The sequence below is a fragment of the Anoplopoma fimbria genome, chromosome 6 (assembly GCF_027596085.1).
Source record: "Anoplopoma fimbria isolate UVic2021 breed Golden Eagle Sablefish chromosome 6, Afim_UVic_2022, whole genome shotgun sequence".
Lineage (NCBI taxonomy): Eukaryota > Metazoa > Chordata > Actinopteri > Perciformes > Anoplopomatidae > Anoplopoma > Anoplopoma fimbria.
Window position 1 is genome coordinate 736,948 of NC_072454.1, and position 13,199 is coordinate 750,146.

The 13,199-nt window shown below is 44.7% G+C and overlaps 1 protein-coding gene across 1 annotated transcript; it reads right to left on the reverse strand.

Annotated features, from left to right (window-relative positions):
* Positions 1–11,377: 11,377 nt before the first annotated feature.
* LOC129092671 (THAP domain-containing protein 6-like) lies at positions 11,378–12,926 on the reverse strand. Its single transcript, XM_054600686.1, has 4 exons — positions 12,847–12,926; positions 12,033–12,225; positions 11,799–11,906; positions 11,378–11,707 (listed from the first exon to the last, which is right to left on the reverse strand). Exons 1-4 carry the CDS (start codon positions 12,924–12,926, stop codon positions 11,474–11,476), a joined length of 615 nt encoding a protein of 204 aa, XP_054456661.1. The 3' UTR covers positions 11,378–11,473.
* Positions 12,927–13,199: the final 273 nt, after the last annotated feature.

A 13,199-nucleotide genomic window follows, 5' to 3' on the forward strand; every position in this document is an offset into this window, starting at 1 on the left:
CCTCGTGGCTCCCGGCATTCATCCCCGGACAACTCCGAGGCCGTCGGCCCTCGCCTTCCAACAGCCCCAGGGGGAGAACTCGACTTCGGCGCGCGAGGGACATCGTCCCTCCCCGAAGCCGCTCTCCCATCCGCTCGAGATCCAGGCGCTCGAACGACGGGCAAAACCACCCTGACCCTCCAACAGCCCCAACACGTCCCACATCTCCAAGTGGACAGTCTCTCGTCGAAAGAACGTACTCACCCAGCGCAACATCCCGTTCAATAAGTCCGACAGGAAAGCAAAACTTTTCAAACTTTTCACGGACTCCCAACACAACACCCACTCAGCAAACCTCCAGAGCACTTCTGGATTCCCGCCGCCGCGTCAGCCGCTATGCCGATGACGTCACGATGCATCCGACGGCCGGGGAATCCACGTCAGCCACAGCAGCCCCCCAGAGGGCCAGGCCGTATCACAGCAAACCCTCTCTGCCCCAGAGACATCACATTCTGCACTCGTTTTCTCCCAATCTACACTATCAACCCATGCACATGCATCCTTTCATCCCAACATCCTTTCCTCTTCTCTCCCTCCTGCCTTTCCCGCATCATCTACCTTGGCCAACTTTGCTCCGCCCTACATGAATCCAGCTACTTCAGCTGCTCAGACAGCTCCAACAGCAGGGGCCCATAGCGGAGCAACCGGCCAAAACCTATTCTTTCCTCCTGTTTCTGCTCTTCCCCCTCCCTACCCCTACCCACAACCCCACCCCCATTTTTGTATATATATTTTTTATTTTACATAATGAACAACAAAGATAACAAACAGGAACAGCAACAAAAACAACAACAACAACAGCAAGAATAACAAAAACAAAACAAAAACAAAAAACAAAACATGAATGAAAGTTCATGAATACATTCATGAGTCACCCCAACTACACACACACTCACACACACACACACACACACACACACACACACACACACACACACACACACACACACACACACACACACACACACACACACACACACACACACACACACACACACACACATTTTTTCCCCTCTTTCTTTCTTTGGAGTAATATGACAGGTACCACCAAAGAACCAATAACAACAACAATAATAGTGAATAACTAAATAAAAATTCAATAAACAAGAGTGAACAAAATGGCTCATCATTGTCAGTGTTGTATCAGGATATATCCTCATCAATTTGATTTTCTTTCAAGAGTGACATGATTTGACTCAGAGAATCTGTGTGGTCACTGCCCAAATCTTGCAAGACAGAAGCTGCTTGTTCCATAGAAACAAGTTCCAGAAAGTCCTTCTGCCAGTTAACTATATCAAAACAATTTGGTTTCTTCACTTTCCAGTTCATAAGGATTAACCGTTTAGCTGAAAGGAAGGCTAGGTCTAATAAATATTGAATTTTTTTTGTGGTTGCTCCCTCTATTTGTTTTCCTAGAAGACCCACTGCTGGTTCTAAAGGAAAGTTGATTTTAAATAATTTACATAGATAATCTCTGATTTTTAACCAAAATGTCTGTGTTTCTGGGCAGTGCCACAGTAAGTGGATAAGAGTTCCATTCATTCCACACCCATGCCAACATTTATCTGTAACACCATTATTCATTTTCTTAAGTTTATGTGGAGTGATATAGGATCTGAACAGAATCTTAATTTGTATGATTTTATACCTGACACATTTTGAAAGATTATTTGAGCGGCTCAAGATAGTTTCCCATTGTTCTGATGTTAAATTTATGCCCAAATCTTTCTCCCATTGTGCTTTTATAACTTTAGAAGAGATGCAAGAAGAAGTACAACATAACAGTTTATAGATTTTAGATACCTTTCCACTGCCAGAGACTGCATCCCTGAACTTAATATCAAAAGAATCATTATCTGCTAACATGATATTTGCAAAGCTTTGCATGATGGACTTAATTTGAAGGTACTGGAATGTATCCGAGTTATTCAAACCAAATTTCTTCTTGAGTTCATTGAAGGAGAGCATTTCTCCGTTGCTTCCCAGGATATGACCTAGGTTGGTGATGTTTTTTTCTTGCCATGATTCATTACTAATAGGTTTCCCACCGGCCTTTAGTGCTAGGTTGTTCCATATGGGGCATGAAGGTAAAACTAAACCATTCATTTTGAGTTGTTTGTGTATTTCATTGACAATTCTACACGAGAATGAAATTATGGGATTTTTTATGATTTTATTACATTTGGTGTGATACCAGAGTGAGGCTAAGGAGACATTCTTATAATTCACCTCGACAAGTTTCTGCTCCAGCCATCTCCAGCTACCCATAGCTGCCTGCTCCTTCTCATACGCCCAGGATAGGGGATAAATACCATTGTACGCCAAATAATAAGTATGAATGTCTGGTATCCCTAGTCCACCCTTTTTCCTGTGGATAGATAATTTTTTCAGACTTATTCTAGGTTTTTTACCTTTCCATAAAAATAAAGAAAATAGTGTGTTAATTTCTCTGAACCATCTCTGGGGGACTTCTAATGGGATGGCGGTAAACAGAGAAGCTAATCGTGGGAGCACATTCATTTTGAGCACTTCTGCCCTCCCCCATAGTGATAAAGGTAGGTTTGTCCATCTGTTCAAATCGTCCCTCACAGTTTTCAATAATTTGGGGCCATTTAACTCAAAAATGTTATCAATCGGGGATGTAATATTAACACCAAGATATCGCATACCATCGGTTTTCCAAACAATAGGTGTTGAACTCAAATGACCTGAGTGTGTGAGACGATTCAGGGCGATGGCCTCGCTCTTTAACCAGTTGATCTTGTAACCACTAAACACACCAAAATCACTGATTAGTTTAAGCAGATGGGGCACAGAAAGAGCAGGTCTAGACAATGTCAATAAAATGTCATCCGCGTAGAGATTAGCTTTAAAGTCATAATTAAAAAGTTTGATACCTGTTATACTCTGATTTTCCCTGATAGCACAGGCAAGAGGCTCAAGTGCTAGAGTGAAGATAACTGGGGAGGCTGGGCAGCCTTGTCTGGTGGATCTAAAAAGGTGAAAAGGGGGTGAGATTAAACCATTGGTTTTGACACATGCGACCGGATTGTGGTAGAGGGCCTTAATCCATTGTATGCATACTGGTCCAAAGCCATACTTAGTCAGAATATGGAACAGATAAGACCACTCTATCCGGTCGAATGCTTTCTCAGCATCAAGAGAAATTGCAACTGCAGGATGTTGAAGAGATGCAGCCTCTGACATTACATGGAACAGTCTTCGCATATTATGGGCAGAATAACGACCAGCAATAAAACCAACTTGGTCCAGATGGATTAATGATGAGATGACTTTCTCCAGACGCATTGCAAGAGTTTTAGCGAAGATTTTATAATCGTTATTTAACAAACTTAGGGGGCGGAAATTGTCCATTTTCGTGTGATCTTTGCCCGGCTTTGGCAATAGCGAGATAACAGCCATATTCATACTTTGGGGCATGGATTGAGTTGCAATAATATCCCTGTACAACAAGGTCAAGAATGGAGATAATACTTCCTGAAAACACTTATAGAAATCAACACTAAACCCATCTTGACCTGGAGCTTTACCAGCAGCAAGAGCTTTAATGGCTGCCTTAACCTCCAGTTCCTGGACATGTTTGTCCAGATATGTCCTATCGTCCTCTTTCAACTGGGGGAGAGGTGCACTTCTAAGAAAGTCATCAATCGTATCAGGATTAAATCTACATTCTGATTCATACAACTTTGAGTAATATTCTTGGAATGCCTGGTTTATTTCTTTCTGCTCACATACTAAAGATCCATTCTGGTCATCTATAGCCGTTATGGATGAGTTACTCTCAATTTGTTTTAATCTTAGTGCGAGCATTCTGCCAGCTTTGTCGCCTGTTTCAAAATGTTTCCTCTTCAGTTTATATAATGCAGTAGAGGTTTCTTCATGTATAATTGACTGTAGCTCTGTTCTCGTGAGTAACACCATTGTTTTTAATTTCTGATCATTAGGATCTCTCATATGCTGCATTTCCAGGTTCTTTAGCTCTAACATCAATTCATTTTTTCTTTGACTTCTTTCTCTGTGTTTTGCAGAGTTATAACTAATACACCAACCTCTACATGTGGCTTTAATAGCCTCCCAAACTGTCTGAACAGATTCAACAGAGTTCATATTCATCTCAAAAAAATCAGATATTCTTACATTAATCATAGCAACGAATTTCTTGTCCCATAGAAGCATGTTATTAAACTTCCATTGTTTTGTTTTATGCACATTAAAGCAAGGTGAAAATGTAACAGAGATGGGAGCATGATCTGAGATTAAGATGGTGTGAATCTCTGAATTTATCACATTTTCTGTTATTGAGTTTGACAGGAGCAGGTAATCTATTCTAGAGTACGAATTATGTACTTTAGAATAAAACGTATATTCACGAGAGAGTGGGTTTACACATCGCCAAACATCAGTTACCCCCAACAGCCTTTGAAGCTCATCTAAAGCAGTGGAGAGGGCAGCATCTGTCGGTAGGGGGCGACTTGAACGATCTAACAGTGGATTATTTACCAGATTCATATCCCCACCAAGTAGAATAGGATCCCCCACAAACTTTGATGCAAGAAGAGCTAACTTTGAAAGGAACTCAACTTGCCCAGAATTAGGGGCATAGATGTTTATGAGTGTAATTTTTTTGTGTTGAAGAATACCAGATACTATGATATACCTGCCACTGTTATCCACAATCACATCAGTATGATGAAAAGATATTTTTTTTGATATCAGAATACTTGTGCCTCTTGATGCTCCATTCCCTGGCGCAGAGAATACCTGGCCAACCCATCTTTGCCTTAATTTTAACGATTCATTTTCATTCAAATGGGTCTCCTGTAGCATAGCTACATCGCATGAGAGAGACTTCAGATGTGAAATTATTTTATAACGTTTAACTTTATTAGAGACTCCATTAATATTCCAACTGACAACCCTTATGGCATTAGAACTTGACATATGAATTTATAATCCCAGTATTTAAGAGCATCTTACATATGATTTCTAAACCCCACTCTGCCACTCCAGGGAAATTACAGGGGATGACGAACATACACACACATACACACTCACACACACGCACGCACGCACAATAGCCAGTAGGCAAAAAACTAAACAAAAAAAACAAGAGAAAGAACAATGTCCCTCCTCTATCCATGATCCAACGGGAGCAGGCTGCAGGTCACATGAGGCGTCCAACAGTCAGAAATTAGTGTCAAATTGTTCAACCTTTAAACTTAAATTACCCCTTTTCCTTTCCAAGAGGAAGAGGGAGAGACAAAAGTCAGCGTCATGAATATATTGAACTCATAATCATACCTTATATCTTTACCCAAACACAGACGGGAGGCGAACTCTCAGGTCCTTGATAGCTTCATTAGGTGTTGTGTAAATACACTGCTCTTCACCCACGGTCACAATGAGTCTTGCGGGGAACAACAGGCCATAGCGAATCCCCGCTCCACGCAGCTTCTTCTTGATGTCTCCATACTCCGCGCGCCTCTGTTGGATATCAGCTGGAAGATCTTGAAACACACGGAAAGATTTCCCTTTCCATGTGAGCTTTTTCTTCTTTGCCGCAGCTCCTAGAATGAGCTGTCGGTCACTCCATCTCAGCATCCTCACAATGTATGGTCTCGGTGGTTCTCCTGGGTTCGGGCGTGGGCGAAGGGATCTGTGGTGTCTGTCTACCTCCGGTGCTGGGTCCGTTTCACCCCGGTCAAGAATATAGCGGAATATTGCAGCAAGCTCTTTACCTGGGTCCGCTGCAGGATTACCGGTCTCCAGCAAGCCTTCTTCCAGGCCCACGATAATCAAGTTGTTCCTTCTGCTGTGCGACTCCAGGTAAGAAACTTTGGCTTTCAAGTTTCTTATCTCTTTTGCGTTATCTTGTATGGCTTGCTGCTGAGTTGCTTGTTTATCCTCCAAGAAGCCGATGCGTTTTTCGGCATTCCCCAATCTTGCCACCATGGCCCGTGTGTCTTTTTTAATTTCCTTCATTGAATTGCTCAGCTCATCCAGCGTTTGTTGGAATGAGACTCTGATTGATGTAACCTGTGTCAGTAGTTCTTCAGCCCAGGCAGGTGGATCTTCATGGTCTCCCATGCTCTCTTTGATTGAACGCCAGGCAGCCTGACGCTGTTTTTCCGTCTGTCTCGTCTCCCGCGGATGCCCTTGACTTGACATAAAAAGTTCTTCTTTGTTTGGGAGATAGATTCCTAGTTTTGTTCTTAAAACCTTAAGTTTTTAAAGGTGTTCAATAGTTAGTTCTCTGACATGCGGACGCCAGGTGACTCAGTCCGCCATGCTGCCTTGTCACGTGATATAACAAGTGCTACAAACCACTACGTATAGGATAAGTGCAGTAAACGAATACAAATTCAATAAGTGCAGCGAACTGATACGAATACAGTAAGTGCAACAACTAATATGAATACAATAAGTGCTACGAGGAAGGCTCAGGGTAGTGCTTCTTGAAGAGGTGAGTTTTCAGTCTGCGCCGAAAGATGTGCAGCGACTCTGCTGTCCTGACGTCAGTGGGGAGTTCATTCCACCACTGAGGGGCCAGGACAGAAAAAAGCTGTGACCGGGTCGATCGGCTGCAGGGACCTCTGAGCGACGGGGCAACCAATCACCCCGAGGCAGCAGAGAGGAGTGGTCGGGCGGGGGTGTAGGGCTTGACCAAGGCCTGGAGATAGGAAGGAGCTGTTCCTTTCACTGCCCTGTAGGCTAGCACCAGAGTCTTAAACTGGATGCGAGCTCTTACAGGGAGCCAGTGTAGAGAACGGAGAAGGGAAGTTGTGTGAGAGAACTTGGGGCGATTGAACACCAGACGTGCTGCAGCTTTCTGGACAAGCTCCAGAGGTCTGATGGCCGACGCCGGGGCTCCGGCAAGTAGTGAGTTGCAGTAGTCCAGGCGGGAGATGACCAGAGCCTGGATGAGCACCTGCGCCGTCTCGTCAGTGAGGAAGGGGCGAATCCTCCTGATGTTGTAGAGGAGGAATCTGCAGGAGCGTGTGACCGATGCAATGTTTGCTGAGAACGACAGTTGGTCGTCCAGGGTCACACCCAGATTCCTCACAGTCCGAGTTGGAGTTCTTCACATCCGAAGCCGCTGCTCGAGTGCAGCAGTTCAACCAGGGAACTTACTGGGGTACACTAGACCCCGAATTATATCGCAGAGTCTTTGCAGCTCGCTCCTCCCTTAACTGTGAGTCCTGTGGCACACCTTTCCATCCAGCCACCACATGCACCCTCACAGCCCCCCTGCCTTCCACAGCCGCTCCTAGAAGACGGAGCCCCACCGGTTGCTGGCCTTCTTCGGCTTCCTGCGCTGCTCGGAATTCACCGCTCAGAACTCTGACCACCATCCATCGCAACACGCCACCATGTCCGACATCTCCATCCACCATCCGGACACCATCATCTACCACCTCAAACGCAGCAAGACCAACCAGTCTGGTCCGCCCCAGCCCATCTACATCTTTCGACTAAACTCATACCTAAGTCCATTCGAACCCATATGTGACTACATAAGCGCAAGATTAGCCAGCGGAACTTCTCCACAGGACCCGCTTTTCATCACAGAGACAGGCAAAGGGGCCACAAGAACCTGGTTTCACCACCACTTCCGCCAAATCCTCCATAAATCCGGTATACACCCGGAACATTACTCAGGCCACTCATTCCGCATCGGGGCCGCCTCCACCGCCTCAAGCCAAGGAATCCCCGACCACGTCATCAAGACCCTCGGCCGCTGGTCGTCCCCCGCGTACCACACCTACATCCATTCCAACCTAAATGACATCAGAAACGCACATCGGCACCTGTCCTCTCGAAGCTGTCTTTTGGGGACTCTGCGCCACCTGACCTTCCGGAGAGACAGCCCCCACCCAAGAGTCTCCAATCCCCCTGTTCCTGCCAGCCACCGGACACCATCGCTCTCCTCCCACCATCAGTCATCAACCTTCTTTAACCTCCCTGCTTCTCTACCCTACACCCCTCCTTCCCTTACCCTCCATCCCTTACCCTCATCCCTTCTTCCCACGACCCCTTCCCTTCATCCTTCATTCACCCCTACCCCTTCATCCCTCGACCCCTACCCCTTCATCCCTCGACCCTTATCCCTTCATCCCCTCATCCCTCCAACCCCTTCCCTAACCCATCCCTCTGACTCACATTCGTAATAAATCAGTCATAACCTATCTTGTGATAAGCGTGGTCTTTGTTAGTGAAATTCGTATTAGTCTGTTGCAATTATTGTTTTCGTAGTAATTTGCCTCTGCACTATACTTTTGCTCTGGTTTATGCTTTAAGATGCTTGTTTAAGAAAGGAGATGCACTTATGACTTCTGGTGACTAGTAGTTCTCTTGAATACCTATGTTGAATACACTTCCTGTAAGTCGCTTTGGATAAAAGTGTCTGCTAAATGACTGTAATGTAATGTAATGTAATGTAATGTAATCATTGCACAATGTGAGTCCAGTAGCCAACAATCTAGCGTCAAATCTTCTACAAAGAAAATAAGAATTTTCTACAAAATGTGTTGTTTGTTGTCAAAACTAAGAGCCAATCAGCTCTTTGATCAGGAAACAGCCAGGCGTTTCCCATCATGCACTGGGTCATGCAGTCGGTGGAGAGCAACTGCGGCCCTTTGCTCTAAAACCTGCAGTCGCCTCGCTCTCTGAGGTCATCGTTGCCCACGTGTTCATGACGTCAGAGCAAGGCGGGAACAAGTCGGACACAAATCTACCCAGCATGCATTGTGCGGCGACTGATTCTGCGCAGGACTGGCTCATCTTGAACGAACCTAACAACAAAGTTTCATCAACCAGATGAAATCACCTTTATTACGGCTTTGTTTGTGTGAAAACCAACACTGTCATGTCTGGGTTCATGACATCATCAGGAGGCGAATGGAGCTGCTTTCAGCAGCTTTGTAGTCTCCAGGGGGGGGACTACAAAGAGACTCAAAGACACAAAACAATGAAAAAGCGACGCAAACACCCTCAGGGACGCAAAAAAACAAAGAAAACAACAACAAAGAGAACAAAAAGAGATCAATAAGAGACTCAAAACAACCACAGAGACACAAAACGATGACCAAGAGACTCAAAGCCAGACAAGGAGACAAAAACTAACAGAGTGACATACAGCACGGGGGGCCCACAAGGAACCGTTCTGGCTCCATTCCTCTTCTCCATCTACACATCAGACTTCACATACAACTCTGCTACCTGCCACCTGCTAAAGTTCTCTGATGACTCTGCATCGTCACCTCATCTCCGCCGGCGATGAGAGGGAATACAGAGAACTGAACCAGGACTTCATGGGATGGTGCCGGCGGAACCGCCTCCAGATCAACTCTGGTGAAACCAAAGAGCTGGTGGTGGACTTCCGCCGGGGTAAACACTGTCCTCCGGAACCAGTGAACATCCAGGGACAGGACATTGAGATTGTGCAATCTTATAAGTACCTGGGTGTTCACCTGAACAATAAACTGGACTGGACTAATCACACGAACGCACTTTACAAAAAGGGTCAGAGCAGACTGTATCTGCTGAGGAGACTGAGGTCTTTTGGAGTGCAGGGAGCACTCCTGAGGACCTTTTTCAACTCTGTGGTGGCATCAGCCATTTATGCAGTGGTCTGCTGGAGCAGCAGCATCTCAGCAGCCGACAAGAAGAGACTGAACAAGCTTGTCAGGAAGGCCAGCAGTGTGCTGGGTGTCCACTGGATACGGTGGAGGTGGTGGGAGACAGGAGGGTGATGGCCAAGCTGTCATCCCTGATGAACAACACCTCCCCCCATGCAGGACACCCTGACAGCTCTGTGCAGCTCCTTCAGCCCCCGGCTGCTTCACCCCCGGTGGTGAAGGAGAGGTACTGCAGGTCCTTCATTCCTGCTGCTGTCAGGCTGCACCATAGACATCATATAGGTAGACGCCTCCTTCACTGCTTCAGCCCGTTGCCTCGACCAAACGCGGCGCCGCCATATTGGTACGGGAACTTTCTGAAGCCAGAGAGCTGTCAGACGTGTCAAACAAGCGCAAGTTGCCAGGAGGTTTATCTGGATAAAAATCACGATAACCTTTTACATTTCGCAACCAATTTCATGGAGTATTAAAGGGTTTATGCTCTACGTGAAGTGTGTGAAAAAGATTTGCCTCTACGTTACTTTGAATCTCGCTAGTTAAATCGCCAGTCATACATGTGCATGGGTCTATGATAAACGCTCACTTTTCTTGCACAGCCCGTGCACTTTGAAAATACTGAGAAGATCTATAAACTATCGAAATAGTGCTTCTTTAGTTACTACGTATTGACCATCATTAAGAGAAAGAGCATACATCAAATAGTGAGAAACTGGCAGTCAGTGTGTTTTTCATAGTTTAATAGTTCCTTTTCAAGTATGTGCATTAAGAAACCTTGAACAGTGCAATTGGCAATACACATTTATTTAACAAATCAACATTACCAAAAAAAGCTATATATTTCTATAGCAGTAAAAATATACACATCTCAATATATACATACACATCTCAATAGTTGAATATTGATTGGTTGATATAATATAATAATTGAATCTAGGCTAGAACCCTTTAAAAAGTATTGTCTTGCTGAGTTTTTTTCGACTGTTGCCAGTCTGTAATTGCAGCGTGCTCAGTTTTGCAATGTGGTGCAGCCTGATCTTGTGAAATACAGACACAACCAAGGACAACAGTGCAAAGTGGTGGTTTTCAATGCCAAATTGTGTGTCCTGAATGTGCTCCTTGAGGAGAAACACATCATCTGTCCAGATGTCAGCCCGGACAAACTGCTTGACCACAGACACACTGACAGCTTGCCCTGATGCACGCTGGCGAATGAACCGCTCTGCTGACCTGACCACCTTCACTGTCCCCTCTGAAGGAATCATCAGCCCTCCTTTGTTCTTCAGAGTCAGCAGGTGGTAGCTCTCGTCGAAAGATGCGCGTGCAGCATCTGTCACCAGGCTAGCACGGCACTCACCACAGGACAGCTTTCTCAAAACCTGCCGCACCACAAACCCTGCAATGTAGACCAGTGCGTTTTCCACTAGGCCACCAAAGCGGGTTGGCAAGTAGCTGTGGTCCCCAATCAACGCAGAGACATTCACGAAGGGCACCTCAAGCTCTTCCGTTTCAGAGGGAGAGGACATCTCTACAGCCGACAGGGACACGGTCTCATCCTGTGGTGCCACATTCCCTGAAGTGCTCGGGGAAAAAGCCAACTATGATTGTTGGCTTTTGTCTGTGCCAGATGCTATTCAAACTATGAATGGGGGCATATTACAGACGTTGTCAGGTATTTGGAGTTTAAGTTTGATATATGAAATTCAGACAAGCCAAGCATTTGAACACATTATTGCAGTTGTATTTCTTTGGTTACAGCCCTAAGATATACATGACATTCAAAGTTTAATTTCAATGTTACCTGAGTATAAGTCAAGCCTCTCTTGCAGCTCTTCATTTATGAGGTTCTTCCCCCTGAGGTCCTCCAGAAGACAACGCACTGTTTTCTTCGCACTCTGCTCTCGGGCCTTTGAGTTCCTCAGCTCTTTCTCAAGACTCTCCACCCTAGCCAGGGCTTCATTGAGTCTAGTCTTGAGAAGAGTGGGAGATGGAGGCAATGCATAAGTGTGTTCCTAGTAAAAAAGGACAAAACAGTAGTGAGTAATGTTTATGATGCCATGATGCTCACTGCTGTTTTGGGGCATAGCTAGTGTAAATACTCACAAGGTAGTTAGGTGAAGGTTCAGTGACTTGTAATGATTGTAAAGAACAGTCAATTACAAGGCTCGCTTCAGCCTTCCTTGAGGCTTGTGTAGTCCTGGCTGCCACTTTCTAAAACAGAAGAACAAAATACTTGAACAGGTGTATCTCATTCTCAATCATTCCAAATGAACACACACACACACACACACACACACACAATAAAACCATTTTCAGCAAGCTTAGTGATGCACTTACTCTTTTGAGATGTGTTGGGAAACTGAACACAGATGGTTTAGTTCCATCCCTGAGCCTGACATTTTGGCCTGTCCGGTCAAAATCCTCCGGCTGAAAGTGCTGGCTACAGAGCATTGACCTCTCATTGGCAGAAAAGTCTTCCCTTTTCACAGCCACTTCCCACTGTCTCCTCAACTGCTTCTCTTTGGGAAACCTTAAAATTGCGAGAAAGGTTAGCTAGCCAGTCAGTCAGATTCATAATACAGATGTATCTTTAAAAAAACAAAAACATTTAAATAGAAATAACGTTTAAAACGTCAATTTCGGCCGGCGACTGACTGCAGGTGCATCTCACAGGTGCATGTAGAGTATCGTGACATTTTTTCCGTAGTTTCATTCATTACGTGACACCTTCATATATTGTAGAACCATTACATATACAGTGGCATGTTTTGAGCCTTTTTTGTTTTAATCTAGTCTCTTTTTTAAATACATCACAGAGAGAAATTAAGGCCAGTCGCTCAGCCGAAACGCAGCTTTCCGTCGCGACCATAAATGCTATATAATTACATTATACATACATTGTAATTACTCACAAGCAAGTAGTGGTAGATTATATATATATATACTGTATATCCTATATTTCTTGACAATATTATCTCCTGTTGACGAACGATAGAATAAGGCTTTGCTCACCATGTCCGTTTCACGTTAGACTAGCTATAGTCTGATTCTGGTGGCAACTTAGCTGTCTAACAGCTCTTAGCTCTCAACATAACACATGTGACATGACTGAATTTTACAATTACAAATAGAAACAATTGTTTAGTCTTACTTGTGAAAGGTAATTCCTTGCGATCTTGTTTGAATCGTCCTGATGATGGTGCACCCCCAAGCGGTGCATGAAGTAGGCATCTTCACTCCGAAGACGAAATAATTCCCGTACCAAGATGGCGCCGACATTTTATGCCGCCCAAGGCCGAAGGAGGCGTCTACCTATATGATGTCTATGGGCTGCACAACCAGCTCTGCTCCCAGCAGACCACATGACACATGACAATAAAAACATGACAATAAAAACCTGTGCAATACATTACACTGTGCAATAATAGTTAAAATAGTTTTTTCTGTCTGTAAATATAATATTTCAGTTATTGTTGATTTTCTACTGTTTCTTATTGCTTATTT

What these genes read in the sequence shown, in the direction of transcription:
- LOC129092671 (XM_054600686.1), bottom strand. Translation starts at nt 12,926, where the DNA reads ATGCCTACTTCATGCACCGCTTGGGGGTGCACCATCATCAGGACGATT. An exon ending in CAAGGAATTACCTTTCACAA is followed by an intron (nt 12,226 to 12,846) that starts GTAAGACTAAAC and finishes CGCAATTTTAAG; the next exon opens with GTTTCCCAAAGAGAAGCAGT. An exon ending in TCCCAACACATCTCAAAAGA is followed by an intron (nt 11,907 to 12,032) that starts GTAAGTGCATCA and finishes CTTCTGTTTTAG; the next exon opens with AAAGTGGCAGCCAGGACTAC.